At 47.4% G+C, this 21141-nt stretch overlaps 1 protein-coding gene across 1 annotated transcript in view; it reads left to right on the forward strand.

The window, feature by feature from the left end:
* The first annotated feature begins 7185 nt into the window (after positions 1 to 7185).
* Positions 7186 to 21141, forward strand: part of BRPF3 (bromodomain and PHD finger containing, 3) — a 31460-nt gene continuing 17504 nt past the window's right edge. Inside the window, exons 1-8 of the mRNA XM_012646646.1 lie at positions 7186 to 7200; positions 7819 to 9291; positions 12119 to 12275; positions 14576 to 14707; positions 16799 to 16927; positions 17227 to 17539; positions 18271 to 18573; positions 20194 to 20700. Of these exons, the coding sequence (XP_012502100.1) occupies positions 7844 to 9291; positions 12119 to 12275; positions 14576 to 14707; positions 16799 to 16927; positions 17227 to 17539; positions 18271 to 18573; positions 20194 to 20700 (2989 nt within the window). The 5' untranslated portion in view covers positions 7186 to 7200; positions 7819 to 7843. The remainder of the gene's footprint in view (positions 7201 to 7818; positions 9292 to 12118; positions 12276 to 14575; positions 14708 to 16798; positions 16928 to 17226; positions 17540 to 18270; positions 18574 to 20193; positions 20701 to 21141) is intronic.

A 21141-nucleotide genomic window follows, 5' to 3' on the forward strand; every position in this document is an offset into this window, starting at 1 on the left:
AGTGCCTTCAAGTCTGAAAGCATTCTCTTTTCACCTTTGCGGCCTTTATAGTGGTAAAATAGAACTTAACCAGCAGCTCACAAATCATTATTGTATAAATAATATATTTTAGTGTGACCAAAAGAAACTCCACAGAATTGGAGCTGATCTCATCATTTCCACAATCCTCAGGTCCCCGGTCCTGACAAGAGCTCCTGAGCAACCCTTTGCCACCTCTTAATTTGCAATGATTATACCAGCATTGTGAAAACCTTCCAAGTTGGAACTCAGATTCATCTCCAATCTTCTCCTTTGTTCTTATGTCCCATCAGTCACCAAAGCATTTCTTTGTCTCCTGATTTCTGACTTGACCTTTGCTTTCCTCCTTTCTCTACAACTCTTCCATCATTCTGGTTAATGTCTTTTTATTTTCATAATGCCTAATCACAAATAGTAAATTATTACTGTTTTACCAGATCTCCTGCTCTACTTTATCCAATACATAATGGGGATAACAATAATACTTATTTCAGAGTTAATAAATTGATAAATGAGATATGGTATGCATATTGGACCTATTTTGTATATGCACATACTGTCTCTTTGGAGAATCACCTCCCACCCATTTCCTCTGGTTCTAGGAGTGGATACATGACCAGATCTCACCAGAGTAGCATGTCCCTCTGGCCACAGCTATTGGTTCAGGATGGCTGAGAGACTGCAAGATACAGGGTCCCGATGACATAATTTGAGTCCCTTGATTTGATCTTAACCTACAGCCAGATACACCCCTGGACTTTCTGCTTATCAGAGTTGATTTCCTGTACTGAACTAATCTGAATTGGTTTTCTGTTAAGTGCAACAAAGATCTTTGATAAACAGCATGTAAAACACTAACCACAGTACCTTGTACATTAAGTGTTAGGCATTATTTTTATTATCCCTGTCCCCTTGCCATACCTCCTGTCCAATTCTTTCTTATTGTCTGTCCATACGAACTAGCTAAGATACTTTCATTATTATTCCCTGCATATTGTCCCTTTGTCTGGGCTGCCCTGTCACCAACCCAATGATGTCATTCCACACTCTTTTCACCAATTCACATCCATCACTATTTAGAACCTGGCTAAAGAGGCCTCCCATTCTCTGAGAAGCCTTCTTTGAATAATGGTGACTCCACACTGTTCACTAGCTTATCTAATTTCTCCTGTATGTGTTTTCTAATTATTTCTAGCTTTCTTCTTTATAGCTCACTACTCAAAGCAAGGAAAAATATATTCTATCTTTACATATAATTACTAGTCCCTTTGTAGGTTGAGAGTTAGCCATTATTTTCCAAAGAAAATACAGCATTGGACATACTCTAAGTGGTCAATAAATATTTGCTTTAGGAATAAATGAGTGGAATTAAACTTAGAGGGTGTGGTATTCCATTTAAGACCTGTTGTTAACCTAACTAAACTTTTTCCATTTTCTAAGAAAACTTTATATTCCTAAAACCATTTTCATTACAACATAAAAGTAGCACAATGGTTCTGACCTCCAACACTCCTCCCAACTGTGGTTTCAGAATTCTCTAAGCCAAGCATCTAAGGAAGGACTATTCTATTTAAAATAATTTAGCAATCAGTCAAGGTCTATTTTTTTTATCATCATACGTATTTTATTAATCCAGTAGATACTACATCTGACCCTTCAGAAGTTTCTTGGCTTGGTAAACTAACAATAATAGTGAAGTGTTAACAAAGGTATCCTGATATGCTAAAAAAAAGTGTGCGCGGAGGGTGGAATGGAGACTTTTTGTTTTCGTTTCCTTTCTTGGTTTTAAATGGCAAAACATTCTCCTATTCCAAACAAGTTAGTTTCTACTTAGAGATGGATGATTTTAAAAAACAACTGTTTGGAATCAAAGGTCCATGCTCCTGTTTGTTGAATTTATTGCTGTATGGTTTAATGGAAAGGCCAGGGGCTGGTGAATTTAAACTCTTTAAAATAGCTAAAGATTAAAGTGAATTAAATGTAGTGCCTCTGGCATTTTTGATACATGTTCCAAATTTGTTTTTAACGACATAATTGTTCCATGTTACATTTAAGATTACATCATAGGGAACTGGTTATGTGTGCAGTTACACTAATGGAAACCAATTCCAAATGTCAAAATTAAAGTGAGGACAACTGTAATATTACCATTAAAAAGTGGAAGCTGAAAAAGGAAGAGAAATACTAGGTTGAATAAGATCTTAATATGAAAGCTCTGAATAGAAAAACCTGAAAAAAATCACATGCATTAGGTTGAATTAATGCATTTTCAACAGCATTTAAATCCTTATTTTACTTACAAGTGGAGACCAGTGCATTTTTCTCAAGGTATTTCTTCACTCATTTTAGTGGAAAAAGATAGCTCCCAATCACACGAATGGGAATTGTGGTAAATAAAATTTGAGAACATCCATGAAGTAATAAGTTACTAGTCATATGTATAAATGGTTATTTTATTTCTTGTTTTAAAAGAACAAAAAATTCAGTATTCTTGGTTCTGTTCGTCTTCAGATTTTATTTTTTCTTAACTAAAAGTACTGTAATTGCAATTCCCTTGTCTCTGGGGCTTTCTCTTTCAAATTAATCATCTTTTCTTTCACACCTTCCCTCCAAATGATTATTCCCCTTAGCTTTAGAACACTTGACATTAATTCGTACTATTTCATCTTCACAGCTTTCAAAACATTGCCCTGCCCTTGCTTAGCGCCATAAGCCACTCCCCTTTCTTTTAAAAAATTGGTTAACAGAAGTATTTTTGCACTACTTCTTTGCCAGAGATGCTACCATCTACTGGGAAAACGTCTAAACAAATTAGCCTCCTTACTTTAATCAAACTTTTAAATTTAAAACTCTATATAATTTAAATTCCTTAGAATAACAAACATCTATACGTCAAAAAGTAGCAATACGTTCGGTTTAAACGTTTGGAATACTTGGATCCTAAGACTTTATCCTTCATCCTCCTGACTCCTGAGTCCATGTCCTTGCTCATCAGAACCAACTAAGAAATTGTGTCTCGCCAGCTACACCACCAGCACTGTCAGAGGAAACACTTTCAAAACATGTCATTCATCTTCATATTTAAAGGCAGCTTATCCATACATCCTTTATAGAATCATTAAATATTGGCGCTTAAGACTTCAGTCTTATGAGGTAAGCTTTCCATTTTATAGGCAAAAGAGAATGGCAAAGGAGCCCTTTTCTTAAATTTATTTTTTTAATCAAAAGCCAGTTTGGTTACATCTGAAAGTCTGAAGTTGCCATTTGTCAAGCATCTTTTAAAAAGCCACCTACTGCAATAAATCAATCGACTTGTAGCCAAATCAGGTTTAAGGAGAAAGCGTTTTCCATGCCTCGAGTGAAAGACGAGTTATCAGATGTACTAAGGCAGACTGTAGAACTTTTATGTTTACTCTTCTTAAACAGGAAAGGATGACATCTAACGAAAAGTCAGGTCTGTTTCTTGAAAAGGATGTCTTGTGCAGAACAAGACGCTCACCTGTACACAACAAAGGCAGGTCTTTCCAGGCTGTCCTCACTGGGGGAGGGGATGGATATCGCTAGACCTTTGTCCTCGGGACCTGGGTACGAGGGGTGGGGGGCCACTTTCTGGAAGCATTGTAGGCACCTGCACCTAAGAAACTACAGACCGCTTTTGACCTCACGACTGCCCTAGCTTAACCTTTGGAGTGGCCCTACAGCTCAGGGAGGGGGCTTGCTGGCCCAAACCGTAGCCACCTCCCCACAGAGACAGGGGGAGGGGATGAGTGACCACTCTAGAGAGTCAGGGACCCCTGTGTCCCCTAACTAGACCCAAACCACCCCAGCTCTCTCATAGGACTCGCCCCGGGGCGGGAAGGGCCGTGGTGAGCCGGGGCACCGCGGGCGCAGAGCGGGTCTCCCTTCGGCGCCCCCGCCGCGCCCGCACCGCCACCGTGAGGCCGAGCCGGGGACGGTGCCCCGTGGCGGCGGCGGCGGCTCCGCGCTTCTCTCCGCACCGCCCCGGCCGCCGCCGCGCCGGGCACGGGCGGGGGGATTTTTTTCCCGTTTCCCCCCTCTTTCGCGCTCTCTCTTCTGTTCAGCGGGAGAGCCCGCGGAGCCAGGGAGGGAGCGAGGGAAGGGGTGGAGGTGGCGGAGGGGAGGCCGGAGGGGCGGATCCTGCCTGGGGGCTGATCCCTCCCTCCCCTCGGCCGGCTCCGTGGCGGCAGCGGCAGCGGCGGCGGCTCCATTCCCCCTCCTCCCCCGGGAGCGGCGGCGGCGGCCGGGCCGGGGCCCCAGCACGGGCCGGGAGGGGGCACGGCGGAGGCCGCGGAGGCCAGCGCGGGAGGAGACCGCGCTCTGCTCCCCGGGCCGCGCCGACCTGCTCGGCGGCCAGCCCGCCCGCGCCCAGGGGCCCCGAACGGTGGGGCCGGGCCGGCGGCTGAGGTAATGGGGGCGGCAGCGGGGCCGGACAGAGCGGGGGCGGGGGCAGCGGGGCCTACGGGGACCACGGACTGCACGGGGGGGCAACTGGAGAAGCGGGGAGCTTCTCGAGTGGGGCAGGGGCCGTGCGAAAGCTCTCCCCTGGAGCGGGGGCGGCGGCATTGAAGGAGAAGGCGGGTGAGGGGGGAGCTGAAAAGCGAGGACCCCCTCCCGCAGGCGCCATCTTGTCTCCCCCCGGCCCTGGAAGCCGAGCCGCCAAGCCCCGCCCCCGCCGCGCTTTCCAATTGGCCAGAGCCTACGAGAGTTCCGCCCCCTAAGCGTCCCTTCACCCCCTTTCTTCCCCTGACGGGCAGGTGATGCGGCCAATGGGCCTTCGCCTTTTGCCCCGTTCGTTCGCTGGCGCTCGCTTTCTCTGTCTGAGGGTCGGATTCCGCGTCAGTCTGTCTCCGGTGCGCTTGCCCCCTCCCCTCTGAAGACATGTTATTTCCCTCCTTTCTTCTCCGTGGGGTCGAGATTCTTCTGGAAGAGGTGCTCCCTTAAAGGGACTGGAGCGCTGGCTGGGGTCTTCCCTTGTCTCATGAGTATCTTGTGTGGGGTGCAGGGGCTCCACTCTAATTGCAGAAACTCCTCATTCTTCGGGGACCTGGGTGAGGTGGGCGAGTGGGGGCTCGGGGTGCTGAGAGCGTCTCTGCGGTGGGGGGCGGTGCTGGAGTTATCTTGAAGGTGTATTACGTGGGAAGTGCTGTGTAGGTTGGGAAACTCCCGCCAAAATTTCGTTATCGACTGCAAGCTCCTTGTGGGCGAAACTCCTTTTATTTTCCTCAGCAGCAGCCCCTCGACGCTAGGGTTTCTCTCCGGCGTCCAGAGGCTTGTCTAGAGGCTTGAGTAGGATAGAAGACATTTCTAGAGATGCTTGCTGCTTGGTGGAGAGATACCTGAGCTGCAGAGAAGGTAGCGGGTGGGGAGGAAGAAAACTGGCTTTAATGAAAGGAGGGGCCACACCTCTTTAAACGGTTTAAAGTTGATATTGAGGTGGGTATCCTCACCTTTCCTAGGGCCTCCTTGCCTTTGGAGGGGTGGGCTATAAAGCAGGTCTTTTGGCTCCTGCTGCCCCCAGGGACTTGGCATTTGTTCGGAATTTGGTGGCCAAGGGCCTCTGGGACCCAGAGGCTGCTGTGATGATTCTGTTTCCTTTGGCTCCAAGTAGGGTGTGTTACTGCCTGGCTGGCACTGTTCCTCAGCCACGCTGGGGTTTTTTTGTTTGTTTGTTTCAGTCACATTTTGGGATTGGAAGGCCCTTTAAAGAAGAATGTTAATAATATCTTATTAATAAATAGCAACCCTTAAGAGGTAGATTACCCTCGTTTTACTGATGGAGTGTGGCGGCACAGAGAGATTGTGACTTTCTCCAGGTCACGTAGGGCCAAGGTAAGAACCTAGATTGCCCCAGAGCCTCTTTTTGTACCAGACCATGGCATCTCTTTGGTGTTCTTACCTCCCAGTGTGATGAGTAGAACAGATCAGAAGATCTGGGTTTAGATTGTAGCTTTATCACTTAACTAGCTTTTGGTTGAATGACATCTTTCTGAGCTTCTCTTCATCCCTAAAATGGAAATAATAGTATCTATACTATCTCCCAAGGTAGTTGTGAAAAATGTTAACATTTAAGTAAGAGGGCTTTGTAGTTTGTGAAAGTGCTAAATTATCATCACCATCTCTACTTTATAGGGAAGGATAGTGGAGCCTGCAACCAAGGTGACAAATTCTGTTTTCCTCCTTGAAATCTTCTCCCTGAATCTTCCAAATACTTGGAAAGGTATTTCCAAGTCTGCCTATACCATGGGACACCATATCCCCAAAGTCTTTCCTAGTGGTGATGGCCTCAGTAACTGCCTACTGTAGCTCCTTATGAGCTTGTCATAGTTCCCTTCATCCAGAGAGTGATGTGGGAAGCTAGAGCTTTCTCTTTGCTGTACGAGGATAGACTAGATGTAAGTAATTTGGGAGAGAAGGACTTTTGACATAACAGAATACACTGAGAGTTTACCTCAGATACTGCCCTGATCACTTGGCCTTGAGTTCAAGGAGGGTCCCAGATAGGCCACTTAAAACTTCAGAGATCTCTTGGAGCCCTCACAGAGCTTCCAGCGTTTCTGCTTGGAAATATACTAGCCAGTATATCTTGGATGCTGTCTTTTGCAGAGAGTACCCTGTGTACTGTAGTTTAAAGTTCTTAGACCACATGTGATAATGTGATATGCATTTTGGTTGCTTTCTCTTCTTTAACCACAAGCAGGGTCAAGGAATAGGGTTTCTGTTCATGGTAGGGTAGGTTGGGAGAGGGCTATAGACCTGTGAATTTTTGATCCTCTGATAGAGCACAGTGTTCATGTACAGAGCTTGAAAATGGTCGCTGTTCTTGTTTTCTTTTCTGAAGCCTTAACCACCTGCTCCTTTTCCATAGTTAGTGGTCCTACAGCCTATGTACATCATTAAAACGTTAGATCTTTCCCCACGTCACATTGTAATGATCTGTTTACTTCTCTGTCCTTTCAGACGGAGGTCCTTGAAAGCAGGGATCATGAGTTGTTTGATTTCTCCTTTCATTCAACTAATACTTTTTTTTTTCTTTTTTGAGACAGAGTGTCGCTCTGTTGCCCTGGGTAGAGTACAGTGGCTTCATCATAGCTCACTGCAACCTCAATCTCCTGGGCTGAAACGATCCTCTTGCTTCAGCCTCCTGAGTAGCTGGGACTACAGGTGCGCCATGACACCCAACTAATTTTTCTATTTTTTTTCTTTATTTAGTAGAGACAGGGTCTTGCTCTTGCTCAGGCTGGTCTCCAGCCTCCCACCTTGGCCTCCCGGGGTGCTACAATTGTAGGTGTGAGCCACCACACCCAGCCCAACTAATACTTATTGAATGCTTGCTTTAGAAGCTAAGCACTGCTCCAGGCACTGAAGATAAAGCAGTGAACAAGACAGGCAAAAATCCCTCCCCTCATGGAACTTACATTCTAGTGGAAGGAAGCAAACAATAAGCATAAAAAGTAGGTAAATTATATAGCATGGTAGAGGATGGTGAGTATTAAAGGGAAAAATAAAGCAGAATGAAAGGTAGATTGCTGGTAGAGGAGAAGGATTCGGAATTTTAGATAGAGTGGTCAGAGAAGGACTCACTGGGAAGTGATATTCATTTGAAGAAGTAAAATACCTGAAGGAAGTGAAGGAGCAAGCCATGTGGATGCCTGAGGGTTTGGTCATTCAGACAGAGGGTACAGCAGGTCCTCTTGATGGCCATTTGATCAGATGGAAGTGTGAATGGGGGCATGAATGGGTGAACATCCAACTTACAGTCTCTTGGCCTTCTTTCCTTAGGCCAGTCCCCTTGGTACCAGGTGCCATGAGGAAACCTCGTCGGAAGTTGCGGCAGAATGCCGAGGGCCGGCGTTCCCCATCTCCTTACAGTCTTAAGTGCTCACCCACCCGGGAGACCCTGACATATGCCCAGGCCCAACGGATTGTCGAGGTAGACATTGATGGACGCTTGCATCGTATCAGCATATATGACCCACTCAAGATCATTACTGAGGATGAGCTGACCGCCCAAGATATCACCGAATGCAATAGTAACAAGGAAAACAGTGAGCAGCCTCAGTTCCCTGGAAAGTCTAAGAAACCCTCATCCAAGGGCAAAAAGAAAGAGTCCTGTTCCAAGCATGCATCCGGCACCTCCTTCCACCTCCCACAGCCCAGCTTCCGCGTGGTAGACTCAGGCAGCCAGCCTGAAGCACCCCCACTGCCTGGTGCCTACTACCGATACATCGAGAAGCCACCTGAAGACCTGGATGCAGAGGTAGAGTATGACATGGATGAGGAGGACCTTGCTTGGCTAGACATGGTGAATGAGAAGCGGCGAATAGATGGGCACAGTTTGGTGTCAGCAGATACCTTTGAGCTGCTGGTGGACCGGCTTGAGAAGGAGTCATACTTGGAGAGTCGCAGCAATGGGGCTCAACAATCTCTCATTGATGAAGACGCCTTCTGCTGTGTGTGTCTAGATGATGAATGCCACAACAGCAATGTCATTCTCTTCTGTGACATCTGCAACCTGGCAGTACACCAGGAGTGCTATGGCGTTCCCTACATCCCTGAGGGCCAGTGGCTATGCCGCTGCTGCCTGCAGTCTCCCTCCCGGCCTGTGGATTGTGCCCTCTGTCCCAATAAGGGTGGCGCCTTCAAACAGACCAGTGATGGGCATTGGGCCCACGTGGTGTGTGCCATCTGGATCCCTGAAGTCTGCTTTGCTAACACCGTGTTTCTGGAACCTATCGAGGGCATCGACAACATCCCACCTGCTCGCTGGAAACTAACATGCTATATCTGTAAGCAGAAGGGGCTAGGTGCAGCCATCCAATGCCATAAGGTGAACTGCTACACAGCCTTCCATGTGACGTGTGCCCAGCGGGCTGGGCTCTTCATGAAGATTGAGCCCATGCGTGAAACCAGCCTCAATGGCACCATCTTCACAGTGCGCAAGACTGCGTACTGTGAGGCCCATTCGCCTCCAAGTGCTGCCACTGCTAGGAGGAAGGGTGACTCCCCTAGAAGCCTCAGTGAGACTGGAGATGAGGAAGGGCTGAAGGAGGGTGGTGGGGAGGAGGAAGAAGAGGAAGAAGTGGAGGAGGAAGAGCAGGAAGGCCAAGGTGGGGTGGGCAGCCCCCTAAAGGGAGTGCCCAAGAAGAGCAAGATGAGTTTGAAGCAAAAGATTAAGAAGGAGCCAGAGGAAGCGGGCCGAGACACACCCTCCACTGTCCCCCTGGTTACTGTCCCACAGATACCCTCCTACAGGTGAGCCTGCCCAGAAGGGCTCCTTAGGGATTCATGGTTTCTTTTTGGGCTGGTGTTGGCCCTGGGCCAGGCCTTCCCCAAACATGTTTCATGGACATCTGTTCTCTTCTGTGCCCCCAAATTTAAACTTCTCCTTTGAACCCTGTGCTCACCTGGCCTGGTTTGTGGTTTTGAAAGTGCCCTCAAAGTAATGTATTTCCTTGGTTCAAAGTGAAATAAGACACTTAAGTTGCGTAGAAACTCAGGTGACAGGATATCTAACACAGCATTTTTCAATTTGGACAGGATAATTCTTCATTGTTAGATCTGTCCCATGCATTTTTAGAGGCTTAGTATCCCTGGTCTTATTATGCCAGTTGCTTCCCCTTCCCTATTGCCTTGTTTTTGTGACAACCTCAAACAGTCCCCATGCATGCTTTCAAAAACCCCTGGAGGGTGGGGTAGAACTATTCCCAATGAAGAACCACTGTTTCAAGGGGTCATTTTGTGCATCTACTATCCAGCAAACTCTCTCCTAGGTATGGTGGGGACTTTGTATGAGAAGGTGGTGGTGGTAGGAGAACCAGCTATTTCTCCTCTTAAGCAGGTTGGATGTAGGGAAAAGAGGATTACTCAGTTCAGCTGTGTAATTAAGCCACCTGGGCCTCCATTAAGTATGTAGAGAGACCATTGTACCTGTTTTAAACCATCAGAGAGGGAGCTGGAGCTCTGGAGCTGTTGGAGGGATGGGAGCTTGGCAGAGAAGCAAGAGATAGGGAACGTTTTCCAGCAGAGGCTCATCCCAAGGGTGATATTCATTAAAAAGTATACAGTGTTAGAGCAGGAAGGAATCTTGGAGATTGTTCATCTAATGTAGTCCTTGCACCTTCTCCTACACCCCCAGATGAAGAAATCGCAGGCACAGGAGGTAAAGTTGTTTACTCGTTTATTCATTTAATGAGATATTTATTGAGCACTTGCTATATGCCATGTCCTGTTCTAAGGCATGGGACCAAAACCCTGGACCACAAACTGGGGCTCATGATGCCTCGAGGTTGTGCTCCTGCTGTCCATCTCTCTTGATGAGAAGGGTAGGGAGAATGGAGTACTGGAGGGTAGTGGGGAATGAATTGTGTGAGGGGACAACCAGACTTGCCAGGCTGGGAAGTCCTAAGAGTGAGATTCGGAGGGGAGGCCCTTGTTGCCAACCATGGCCCAAGTTAGAATTTCAGCCACTTTGAATATGTCTTCTAGTCACAAAGCTGTTGTAGGCTACCCTCTTTCCTAAGGTGAGTCAGTGGATGCTTAGTCCCCATCTGTAGGGTGGTTATGCCCTGGGGTGGTTGTGTGTTCTTCTAAATGCCTCTAGCAGGGGCCAGCATAACATGCTGGCTAAGAACTGGACAGACCTGCACCTGTGTGAGCTTTGGCAAGTTGCTTAATTGCTCTAAGCCTTATAGTTTGTTTATTGGTAAATGAACCCACCACATAGAGTTGTGATGAGAAATACATGAGATAATATAAGTAAAGCACTTAGCACAGTGTCTGGCAGATAGTAAGTGCTCAATAAATAGTGGCTGCTGCTGCTGCTATTTTATTATTATTTTCCTTACCTGCACAAATGCTGTTGGGACCCTCCATGGCCAAGAGGTTGTAGAGGGATGGTGCTGCCTACATCTGGGCAGGTGTGCTTGGCATGGCCATTGGTGGGGGGTCTGTCCTTTGGGGAGAGGCTTAGGCCTTGATTTTATAAGCTTGGCTTTGGGGCAGGAATGTCTGACTGTGGAGAGGAGCAAGGCCTAGGAGAGCAGTGTCCTGCCCAACGTGCCCACCCTTCTTAAGTTTCACCTTCTTTGTTTAGCCATGCTTATTATCTTCCTTTCAGTGGAGTGGGATGGAGAGAAAAAGCAGAGGAAATACCACAGGAGCACTGAGGCTCTGCTTACCCTGTGCATAACCAATTTGGTGTAGCAGAGAGATGTCGTGGATTCAGATCCTACCCAGATCTACTATCTTATTAGCTGCATTAGTTACTTGGACAATTTATTTAGCCTTTGTTCCTAAACTGTCTTTCCATCTTTTGTAGATGGAAATGATGTTACCCACCTTACAGTATGGGTGTTAGTTCCTTTCCTATACCTCCCCACCCCCAGATGTTATTGGCTTAACCCTAAGATTTCCCTTTTGAGTAATTTAGCCAGCTAAGTTTTCAGATTCTCCATCCTCTTACACCTTTAGAGCCATTTTTTTTTTCATTTGGTTCAAAATTAGACAATATTTTGGGCTGCTGAGATTTTTTTAATGGAAGAGGTCAGACAACTCTTAGGGGTTGCATTTGGGCTCAGAAAGCGGTAACCTGATACACTCCTACTGGTTTTCTTTCCAGCTTGGTTGTGGGCTACTCCCCGGTCGGGTGGGACCCTCAGCTACAGGAGGCTGAGGCCAATAGTGGCCATATTGCTCATAGCTTATTCAAGTTCCTGTTACCTTTTGCTGCTTTTATCAAGAGGAAGGTGGGGGTGTTGAGACACCGGCTTGTTTCTCAGTCCATACCTGGAACAAAGAAGTCCGGGACTATAGGAAACAGGGTTTCTGGGAGAAGGTTCTTTTGGAGGATCAAGACTGTAAGGTAGGAGGTAGAAAAGCAAGTGAAATACCTCGAGCTGAATCTGAGCTGCTTAACTTTGCTGACCTTTTCAAGCCTTTTTCCGAGGTGAGGTATTTGGCCACTTTATTCTGTCTTCTTTTATAAGGTTCAAAAGTAAACCAGGGTCTGGATAGGATGCATGGGCTATAATCTAGGCTGCCCACTGACCCTGTCTTTCACTTCCCTGTGCCTCTACTTAAGGTTGAACAAGATCTGTAGTGGTCTCTCCTTTCAGAGGAAAAACCAGTTCATGCAGCGGCTTCACAACTATTGGCTGTTGAAACGGCAGGCACGGAATGGTGTCCCCCTTATCCGGCGCCTGCACTCCCACCTGCAGTCCCAAAGAAATGCTGAGCAGGTAGGTGCAATGGTGATTTCAGACTGGTGGAGGGAGGCGAGAGTGAAGGAGAAGGAGCAATTGTTGGCGCAGTGCTGGCACCCCTCCCTTAGCTCTCCATGGAGCCTTTGCCTATAGGGGATCATCTGTCTAGGTGGTCTATCTATCCCAGGAACAACCTCCAGTACTACGGAGATCTTCAGACGAGACAGCAGCCCCTCCTGGATGGGAGAAGCTTGGCTTTGGAGCAATTTCTAGGGGAGAGTGGAGAGCAGGCCCAACTTTCCATGCATATATTTGGGGAAAATCTCTAGATGTGGCAGAAAGCCAGAAGAGGTAGGATAAATGAGAGCCACGTGGCCACGTTGTATGAGTTAGGAAAAGGTGCCCTTTCTTCAAGACACTATACTGCCATCTGTCAAAAAATGTTTCATAGTAAATACACAGATTTGTGATCTAAGTTGTAGCACACAGCCTGTCCAATTGTGGTGGCTGTTAGCCATTAGCAACTAGAGTTGCTGCATGTTTAATGTTTCTGCTCCTTATTTCCCTTACATTTTTAACATCTATGGTTCTCTCTCCCTCTTTACCTGCTCCATTACTTCTGCTTTTAAATATTCCCACACTGCTGCTCCAGAGATGAAGCAAGGCTTTGTGTGACTAGTACCTTCTGCATTCTATCTGATCTCACATTTGCCTTTTGTAGCTAAACTCCTGAAGTGCAAGCCTGTATCCAGCCTCCCTTCAACTTTTTGGTCTACCTGCTCCTCCGAAGCCTCTCCTAAAAGCAGCCTCTTCCCAGCAAGTCTTTCCTCAAATTCTCACCTAATTGACCATGAGACTGCATTTGACACCACAGATCACCTTGTCCAAGAGCTTCTCTGTGACACCATTTCCCACCTCTTTCAACCCTCGGGCTGCACCCTGTGCTGATCCCTCTTCTTGCTCTTTAATGGTAACATTACCAGTGGCTCTTCTGCATACTTACTTGCTTGGAGAACATGTCCAGTCTCATAATTGAAAATAACTGTGTGGCAGTAGCTCCGGATTTTTCTTCTTGTCCTCATCCTTTTATTTCTACTGTCAGTCACTCTGGGATGCTTCCATGTGGGTGTTGTTACTTGTAACTCAAAATTGGAAACTGAATTAATTATTTTCCTTCCTCTCTGTAAACTTATTTCCCTGTTATTGTCATGGAACCCTCCTGATGTCATATCAAGAGTTCCCCATCTTGGAGTTACTTTTGACTCTTTCCCATAACTGGCCACAGGTTACCATCCTTTAAGCTGTTTAGGGGGGGTTATCAATATGTGGCCCTTTATCTCCATTCTGTAGCCATCCTGTTCATCCATTCCCCCTTAATCTCAGCAATGGCTTTCTAGATGGTTTCCAGCCTCTAATTCTTTCTTTGCTCTACAACTGGTAGTATCTCCTTACATACCATTTTGCGTTCTGTCACTTCCCTTTCTGAAATATACTCCCCTCTCCAGGCAGGCCAAGTCCAGACTCTTTTGCCTGGCATTTGAGGCTTCGTGTCAGCTGGTCCTGGATCTTCTTTGGCTTTTGTGGCTTCCTAGCTTCTCTGCTCTGGCCAGCTCATTTTGCTCACCAAGCAGGGAATCACTAATTCTGTCTCCACATTTTTGCCCCTCTGGTCCCTTCAGTTCCAGAAGAGGTCTTCCTTACTGCTTTGCCCATTCACGTCCATCATTGTATGTGAAACCCTAGTCAGACTGCTTGCCCCAGGAAGCCTTCCCTAACCTAACCCCACCTACTCAGGTCCCCTATTTTGTATTCTCTCAGTATTTGTATTATTAGTTTTTGTTGTCTTTATGTTAATATGCCCTGTGCTTCAAATCCTGGGTCTCTTCCTTCCCCTAGCTACAACTGTAATCTCTTCTAGGGTAGGAATCACATTTTTTGTTGTTGTTTTACCAAAGTATGTTCAAACTTATAGTAAGAACTTCACTTTGTTTTCTAGCCAAGTGAAACATCTAAGGTGAAATTCTTTCCACCCCTGAGGTGTATATTAGTTTTCTTGTTCCAGCCCTGAGGGCTATAGCTGCTCTCTGGTGTCCCTGGGGATAAGGGAAAGCAGTCTCAGATCCCACTCCAGCACTGCTGCAATGAAGAAACGTTGTTATAAGGCAGGGAAGCCTGGGAGGTAGGCACTGGATGGAGAGGGCTAGAAGGCTTCTTGAGACTGTGGTTCAAGGAAGGGGACAGGACTCTTACCTGCTGAAGCTCCATGAGGCTTGAACAGGGAGAGGAGTTTGGGCAGGAAGGAGGCTCCCAGCCCCTCCTTCTCTTTCCTGCTGCAGCGAGAGCAGGACGAGAAGACGAGTGCAGTAAAGGAAGAGCTGAAATATTGGCAGAAGCTCCGGCACGATTTGGAGCGGGCACGGCTGCTGATTGAGCTGATTCGGAAGAGAGAGAAGCTCAAGCGGGAGCAGGTAAGGAGGAGCTCCTGGCCCCAGGCCCTAGTTCAAGATCCTTTTCTCCCACTGTTAGTCTGGCATTGGGAGACCTGGGAGCCCCTACCTGATGCCAGCTTTCTTTCCCCCCTTCCTGCCCCAGCACTGTGGGCTTCAAGGTCTGTCTACTCCGTATTGGTTGTAATGCTACTGATGGTTTCTGTGTTTTGGGGTTCAGGTCCTGGTGGCCTCTAGTATAAGCTTAATATATACCTGGGCCCTTCCTTGGAGTTTCCGATTAAGGAAGTCTCAGTGGAGCCTGGCCTTGAGGATTTTGAAAAGCTTCTCAGGCCATTCTAGTGGACATCACCAGTTGAGAACCTCTGACCTGGGAGCTTCTGAGGGTTCTCACTTGGCCCTTAAACGCTTGTGGTCTTGAATCATTTAAATTTTCCACCTCTGTTCAAGGAGAGTCTAAGCCTCTAAGCATGGAAATGTTGAGGTAGGTAGTATAGCATGGTGGTTAAGGAACATGAGTTATGGCACCAGACTGCTTGGGCTTAAATCTTTGTTCTGGTATTTACTACCTGTGTGACATTAAGCAAGTTGCTTAATCTCTTAATACCTCGGTTTCCTCACCTGTAATATGGGTGTAATAAGAGAGCCTACATCATAAGGTTGTTGTGGGGATTAGAGAGTTAGTATATATAAAGAGCTTAGAATAGTGCTTAGCACATAGTAGGTGTCAGCTGCTGTCATTACTATGGTTATTGATACTCTGTGCTTCCCTGAAGTCTCTACTGCAGCATTCTGCACGTGGCAGAGAGCAAGTACTAGTTGAATGCATGATAAATGAAAACTATTCTTTCTGGTCTAGGAATAGCAGCTGTTACTCACATGCTTCAGAGGCCTGGGTTAAAGATGTTCATTTTTCTCTTTCTCCAAACTCTGCAACACTCTTCCATCCTGGCATAAACCCTTCTTGAGCAGCCCAATAACTGGAGTTTCCACCTCAAAGCCTGGGCAGCTTTTGCCATTATTTCATGTGAGTGGCCATGGAAGACATCTCAGAACCTTCTCTGCAGGTTCAAACTGTCTGTGCCATCCCAGGGTTGCTCTCACAGCTGAGTTTCTCTTCCGACCTCTGGTTCAGAGAAATGAGAAGAGAGGAGGAGGCCTTGCCCTGGGGGAGGCAGGCAGGCCTGTTTTGAGGTAGCCAAGAGGCAGGAACTTCCCACAGTCTAATTCATGGCTTCCCAACCTTTTCACATTAGGGCACATGTAGAAAATAACATCTGTACGGCATGCTACTGGAAGTATATGAGGCTGCTTGCCACTTGGGCGGTGAGCCTGGAGGCCTTGGTTACCCCAGCTGGTTCAGATGCTCTAAGGGTTGGTGGGATCAGTATCTCAGCACACTAGATGGAAAACTTTGGTCCCAGACACATTTTACATCATCAATATGCTTCTTAGACTAAGTCAGACCTGGGTTCAAATTCTACCTGTTGTTTTCTAGCCAGGTGACCTTAGACTAGTGACTCTTTTATCATACTCTCTTTAAACCTCAGATTCCATATTTGTAAAACAGGGATAATAATTTCTCCTTAAGGGTTATTGTGATGATAAATTGAGGTAATATGAGTAGAGAGGCAGTGTTGCATAACGGTCAAGAACACTCACTGTAGAACCAGACTTCTGGGACTCGATCCCAACTCTGTCCTTTATTAGCTATGTGACTGTAGGCTATTCAGTCTTTGCCTTGGTTTCCTCTTTGTAAAATACCTCATCTGTATCCACCTCATATACTTACCTTTGTTATATAAAATGTTTAGAACATTGCCTGGCACTTAGTAAGGACTATAAAAGTGTTAATTATTATAATTGTAATAATAATTATTATTAACAGTAAGTTTTGTTATAGTGTTTGATTCATAGGAAATGTTCAGAAAATGGTAGCTGTTGATATCATTATTCCTAGGCTGAGGGTTGGGGGATAGCTTCTCATATACTGGTCAGCTTAATAGCCTGTGAAAATTTGGTGTACATGATTGGTGAAAGTCAAGTTATCAAGAAAAAGTTTCAGTGCCTCTTTGCAGGGGATATCCTGATCTCTCCCCACCTCCCACACAGGTCAAGGTCCAGCAGGCTGCCATGGAGCTGGAGCTGATGCCATTCAATGTTCTGCTGAGGACAACACTGGACCTGCTGCAGGAGAAGGATCCCGCACACATCTTCTCTGAACCAGTCAACCTAAGTGAGGCAAGTTCCCCTTACTTCCCAAGCAATAAACCCTCCCTGAACTGGAACAGGGTCTGAGTAGGCCAGGAGGGGGTTGGGCCACCAGGTATGCAAAACTGGAGGTTAGGAGTTGGGTCTGGCAAGGCTGGTAGACTTGCCCATGATGAGGAGTCAGCAGGCCAGGGTGGGCCAGGCTCTGGGGCTCTCAATGAGCCCAGCGTGGCCAAATCAGAAAATGGGGAGGCCAAGAGTGCCGGTGAAGGGTGTGCCTGTTTGGCTAGTAAATGGTTGTTGTAATTGTACAGGTTTTATATGTTTAGGTTCCAGATTACCTGGAATTCATATCCAAGCCAATGGATTTTTCTACTATGAGGCGGAAGCTGGAATCCCACCTGTATCGCACCTTGGAGGAGTTTGAGGAGGACTTTAACCTTATAGTTACCAACTGCATGAAGTATAATGCTAAAGACACAATTTTCCACCGAGCAGCTGTCCGCCTTCGGGACCTGGGAGGGGCCATCCTACGGCATGCCCGGCGGCAGGCAGAGAACATTGGCTATGACCCCGAGAGGGGCACCCACCTTCCTGAGTCACCCAAGTTGGAGGACTTTTACCGCTTCTCCTGGGAAGATGGTGAGAAGCCTGGATGGGCGGGGCGGAGAGGGGCCAGGAGGAGGCACAGGAACAGAGCCCACAGCACCAGCATCAGGGTGGGCCTTGGGCTATAGGATAGATTCCTGGAGCAAAGCTGGGGGTAGGCATAGACTAGGGTATACCTGCTTGTGGCTGGAATAGTTCCAAGGGTTAAAGTTTAATGCACTGAGCACTTCTTGAGTGGTAGAAAGGGGAATCAGGTGCTAGCAGTTTGTTTGAAAAGGTAAAGCCTCACCTGGGGTCTTCCTCTCCTGGATCCCTTCTGTATGGCATTGGAGCATAGGGCAGGGAGAGTGCAGTGTTGGTGTGTGTCTGGCTAATTCCGAAGGGTGCAGGTGGAGAACCAGAAGAATGGAATTGCCTCTGAGCCCCCGTACTCTGCCTGTCCCTGTTCTCTGCTTCTCAATGGCAGCAGCCAAAACAGTCACTCAGTCCGGGGGATTGCCAAGGTGCCTCGTGCCTGCTCCATGGAGCCCATAATCATGACTGTGAACTGCTTCCTGCAGATGTTTCCCAGATTCTGACCTTGTCCCCGTGGCTGCCTTCCGGGCAGTGGTGTTGCAGGGCCAAGGCCCCACAGTGATGCTGTTGGAAGCCGCTGGCCCAGGCATTCCAGGAGAGTATTTTGCATCCGAAGGATTTGGCCCTTTCCCCTTGCCCTGGGTTGGGCAGGTCCTTCAGCCCCTTCTGTCCTCCCTTCTCCCTGGCAGTGGACAACATCCTCATCCCAGAGAACCGGGCCCATTTGTCCCCAGAGGTGCAGCTGAAGGAGCTGCTGGAGAAACTGGACCTGGTGAGCGCCATGCGGTCCAGCGGGGCCCGCACCCGCCGTGTCCGCCTGCTACGCCGGGAGATCAACGCCCTTCGACAGAAGTTGGCGCAGCCACCACCACTACAGCTACCATCACTGAACAAGCCAGTGTCCAATGGGGAGCTGCCAGCAGGGCCCCGGGGGGATGCGGCTGTGCTGGAGCAGACCTTGCAGGAGGAGCCAGAAGATGATGTGGACAGAGGTGAGAGATAGTCACGGGCAAACGGGGTTTCGGGGGTGGGGACAGGGCTAAGCTGAAATCTCATTGTGGGAGTGTCCTTCCCTGAGTTTAGTTCTGACCCTTGCAGGGCAAGCAGAAGCCCTTGGAAGGGCCACACTTCCATGTATACTCAGGGATGGTATTCAAAATATTTAATAATCGGTTGAGACCAGAATTTATCTGTCACAGTAGATGCTGGCTTTTGTATTGGAGTGGGCTCCCGATGTGGATATTTAGTTGCTGGATTGTGAGGAGGTTCAGGGAAGTTTCAGGTGCAGGATCCCAGCAGCTGTATACTAGCCAGTTAAGAAGTATGTCAGTATCTTGCACCTGGTATGGCTGTGTTGTACATACCAGTTAAATATCAGCTTACCTTATACTATCACGTAGAGGGGCTCTTAGAGCGGGTTAGGTGGTGGTTTGGGGCGATAATAGAGAAAGAAAGAGAACCCGGGCTCTTGAGCTACCTCATGGGTTTGACCCCAGCTGGCTGAGTCTACAGGCCTATTCAAGCAGAGAAGTCAGATTATAAAAGACAGCTGGGGAAGTGATTCTAAGAAACCCAAGAGCCTTATAAGCTGAGCTGCTTCTCATTCCTCCCTTTCATCGGGGACAGAATTGTCTTCCTCATACCTCTCTTGGATCTGAGCCTGCAGCCTGGGAGGGCCCATTACCCACTCAGTCCAAAAGGTTGGGTGTTATCTTCAGTGAGTAGGGGCCCAAATTACAGGGAATGGCCCATTTTATTTTAGGTTGGCAGAGAATGGGGACATGTCTGAGAGATCACATTGGCATTACAGGGTTCTGTGTCCAATGTGACTCTTCCTGATTCCCCTTGTGGTGGCCAGCATGCCACTTACATCCCTACTCCTGGGCTATGGCAGCATAGTCGTGCCCAGTGGACCAACCAGCTGCAACAGCATTACTAGAGGATTAAAAAAAAAAAATTCCCAGCCTTACTTCCCAGAGATTCAGGTAGGGAGGTCTGGGCTGTGGCTTAGAAGTCTCAATTTTTAAGTTTCAGGGTGGTAGGTGAGCAGACATGTTTGGGAACCACTGATTTAATTTACTTGGTCTCAGTTTTCTGCATCTATAAACTTATTCTTTTTACCTGCTGTACTTGCTTTCACTTGGGTGATGTGAAACAAAATAGATTGACAGGTGAGAAAATGCTTGAGGCCAGGGAGAATTATAGACCCCTGGTCTCCCAAACTGAGACTTAACCTAATTATTGATTGGCTTTCTTGCGTGTAGAGCAACGATTTGCAGCCAACCCTTACTTCATTAGATTCACCTGGTAAGCTTTTTTTTTTTTTTTTTTTTTTTTTAATGCCCCATCTTTGGTTTCAGTTGGTCTGGGATGGGGCCTTGGCATTGGAATTTTTAAGTAACTTCCTAGGTGATACATAGGCAGGTTTGCAAAGTACTAGTATAGGTAAAACTTATTCCTCCTTTCTTTTTGCCTCAGGTCTAAGACCTGGAGTGCATCTCAAGCCTTATAATAGCCCGTGCTTTTGGTCCTTGGTTATCAGTGTCAGTATCTGACTTGTAGGGGCAGACTTTTTCTAAAATGTTCAAGCAGGTTCTCTTTTTTTCTAACAGATGACTCCAAACTGCCTCCTCCACCAACCCTGGAGCCCACTGGGCCTGCACCTTCCTTGTCTGAGCAAGAATCCCCCCCGGATCCCCCCACTCTGAAACCCATCAATGATAGCAAACCTCCAAGCCGGTTACTAAAGCCCAGAAAGGTGGAAGAAGATGAGCTCTTGGAAAAATCACCTCTGCAGCTAGGGAGTGAGCCCTTGCAACATCTGCTTGGTGACAATGGCATTAATAGACTATCCCTCACAGCCCCAGACACCCCTGCTGGTGCCCCACTTAGTGGTGTGGGCCGCCGTACATCAGTCCTCTTCAAGAAGGCCAAGAATGGGGTTAAGCCACAGAGGAGCCCAGACAGGTCCCTGGAGAATGGTGAGGACCATGGTTTGGCAGGCTCTCCTGCCTCTTCAGCCAGCATCGAGGATGAGCACCACTCCCGGAAGCGGCCAAGGAGCAGGAGCTGTAGTGAGAGTGAAGGGGAGAGGTCCCCCCAGCAGGAGGAAGAGACAGGTGCCTGTGACTTCTCTTGCTACTTCTCACCTGCTTTCCTGCTTTGCCTTGCCAGCCAGCACCTTCCCCAGTTGGCCATCTCCCTAATGGCCTCTGTAGATGCCAATAGTGGCGTTCAACACATGGCTCACTGTTGGGCCTGGCGCATGAGTAGTGATCTGGGGAAACAGGCTTTGAGCAAGTATTTTTAGAGGGCCAGATTGTGTCTGGGACTGTCTTTGGCCCTGAGGGGGATGTGAAGTTGTATAAGGTAAAGTGATTCCTACCTTCAATTCAGTTCATTCATCAAATATTTGTGTCAGCCACTATTCTAAGCACTTGGGCAGGGGGGAGAAAAATCAATGAACAAGACAATAAAAAAATCTTTCTTGTAGGGGAGATGGACTAAAAGCAAATAAGTAAATTATATGTTGGATAATTTACAAGATATAATTTTTCTTT

Source organism: Propithecus coquereli, unplaced genomic scaffold, assembly GCF_000956105.1.
Source record: "Propithecus coquereli isolate 6110/MARCELLA unplaced genomic scaffold, Pcoq_1.0 Scaffold248, whole genome shotgun sequence".
Classification (NCBI taxonomy): Eukaryota; Metazoa; Chordata; class Mammalia; order Primates; family Indriidae; genus Propithecus; species Propithecus coquereli.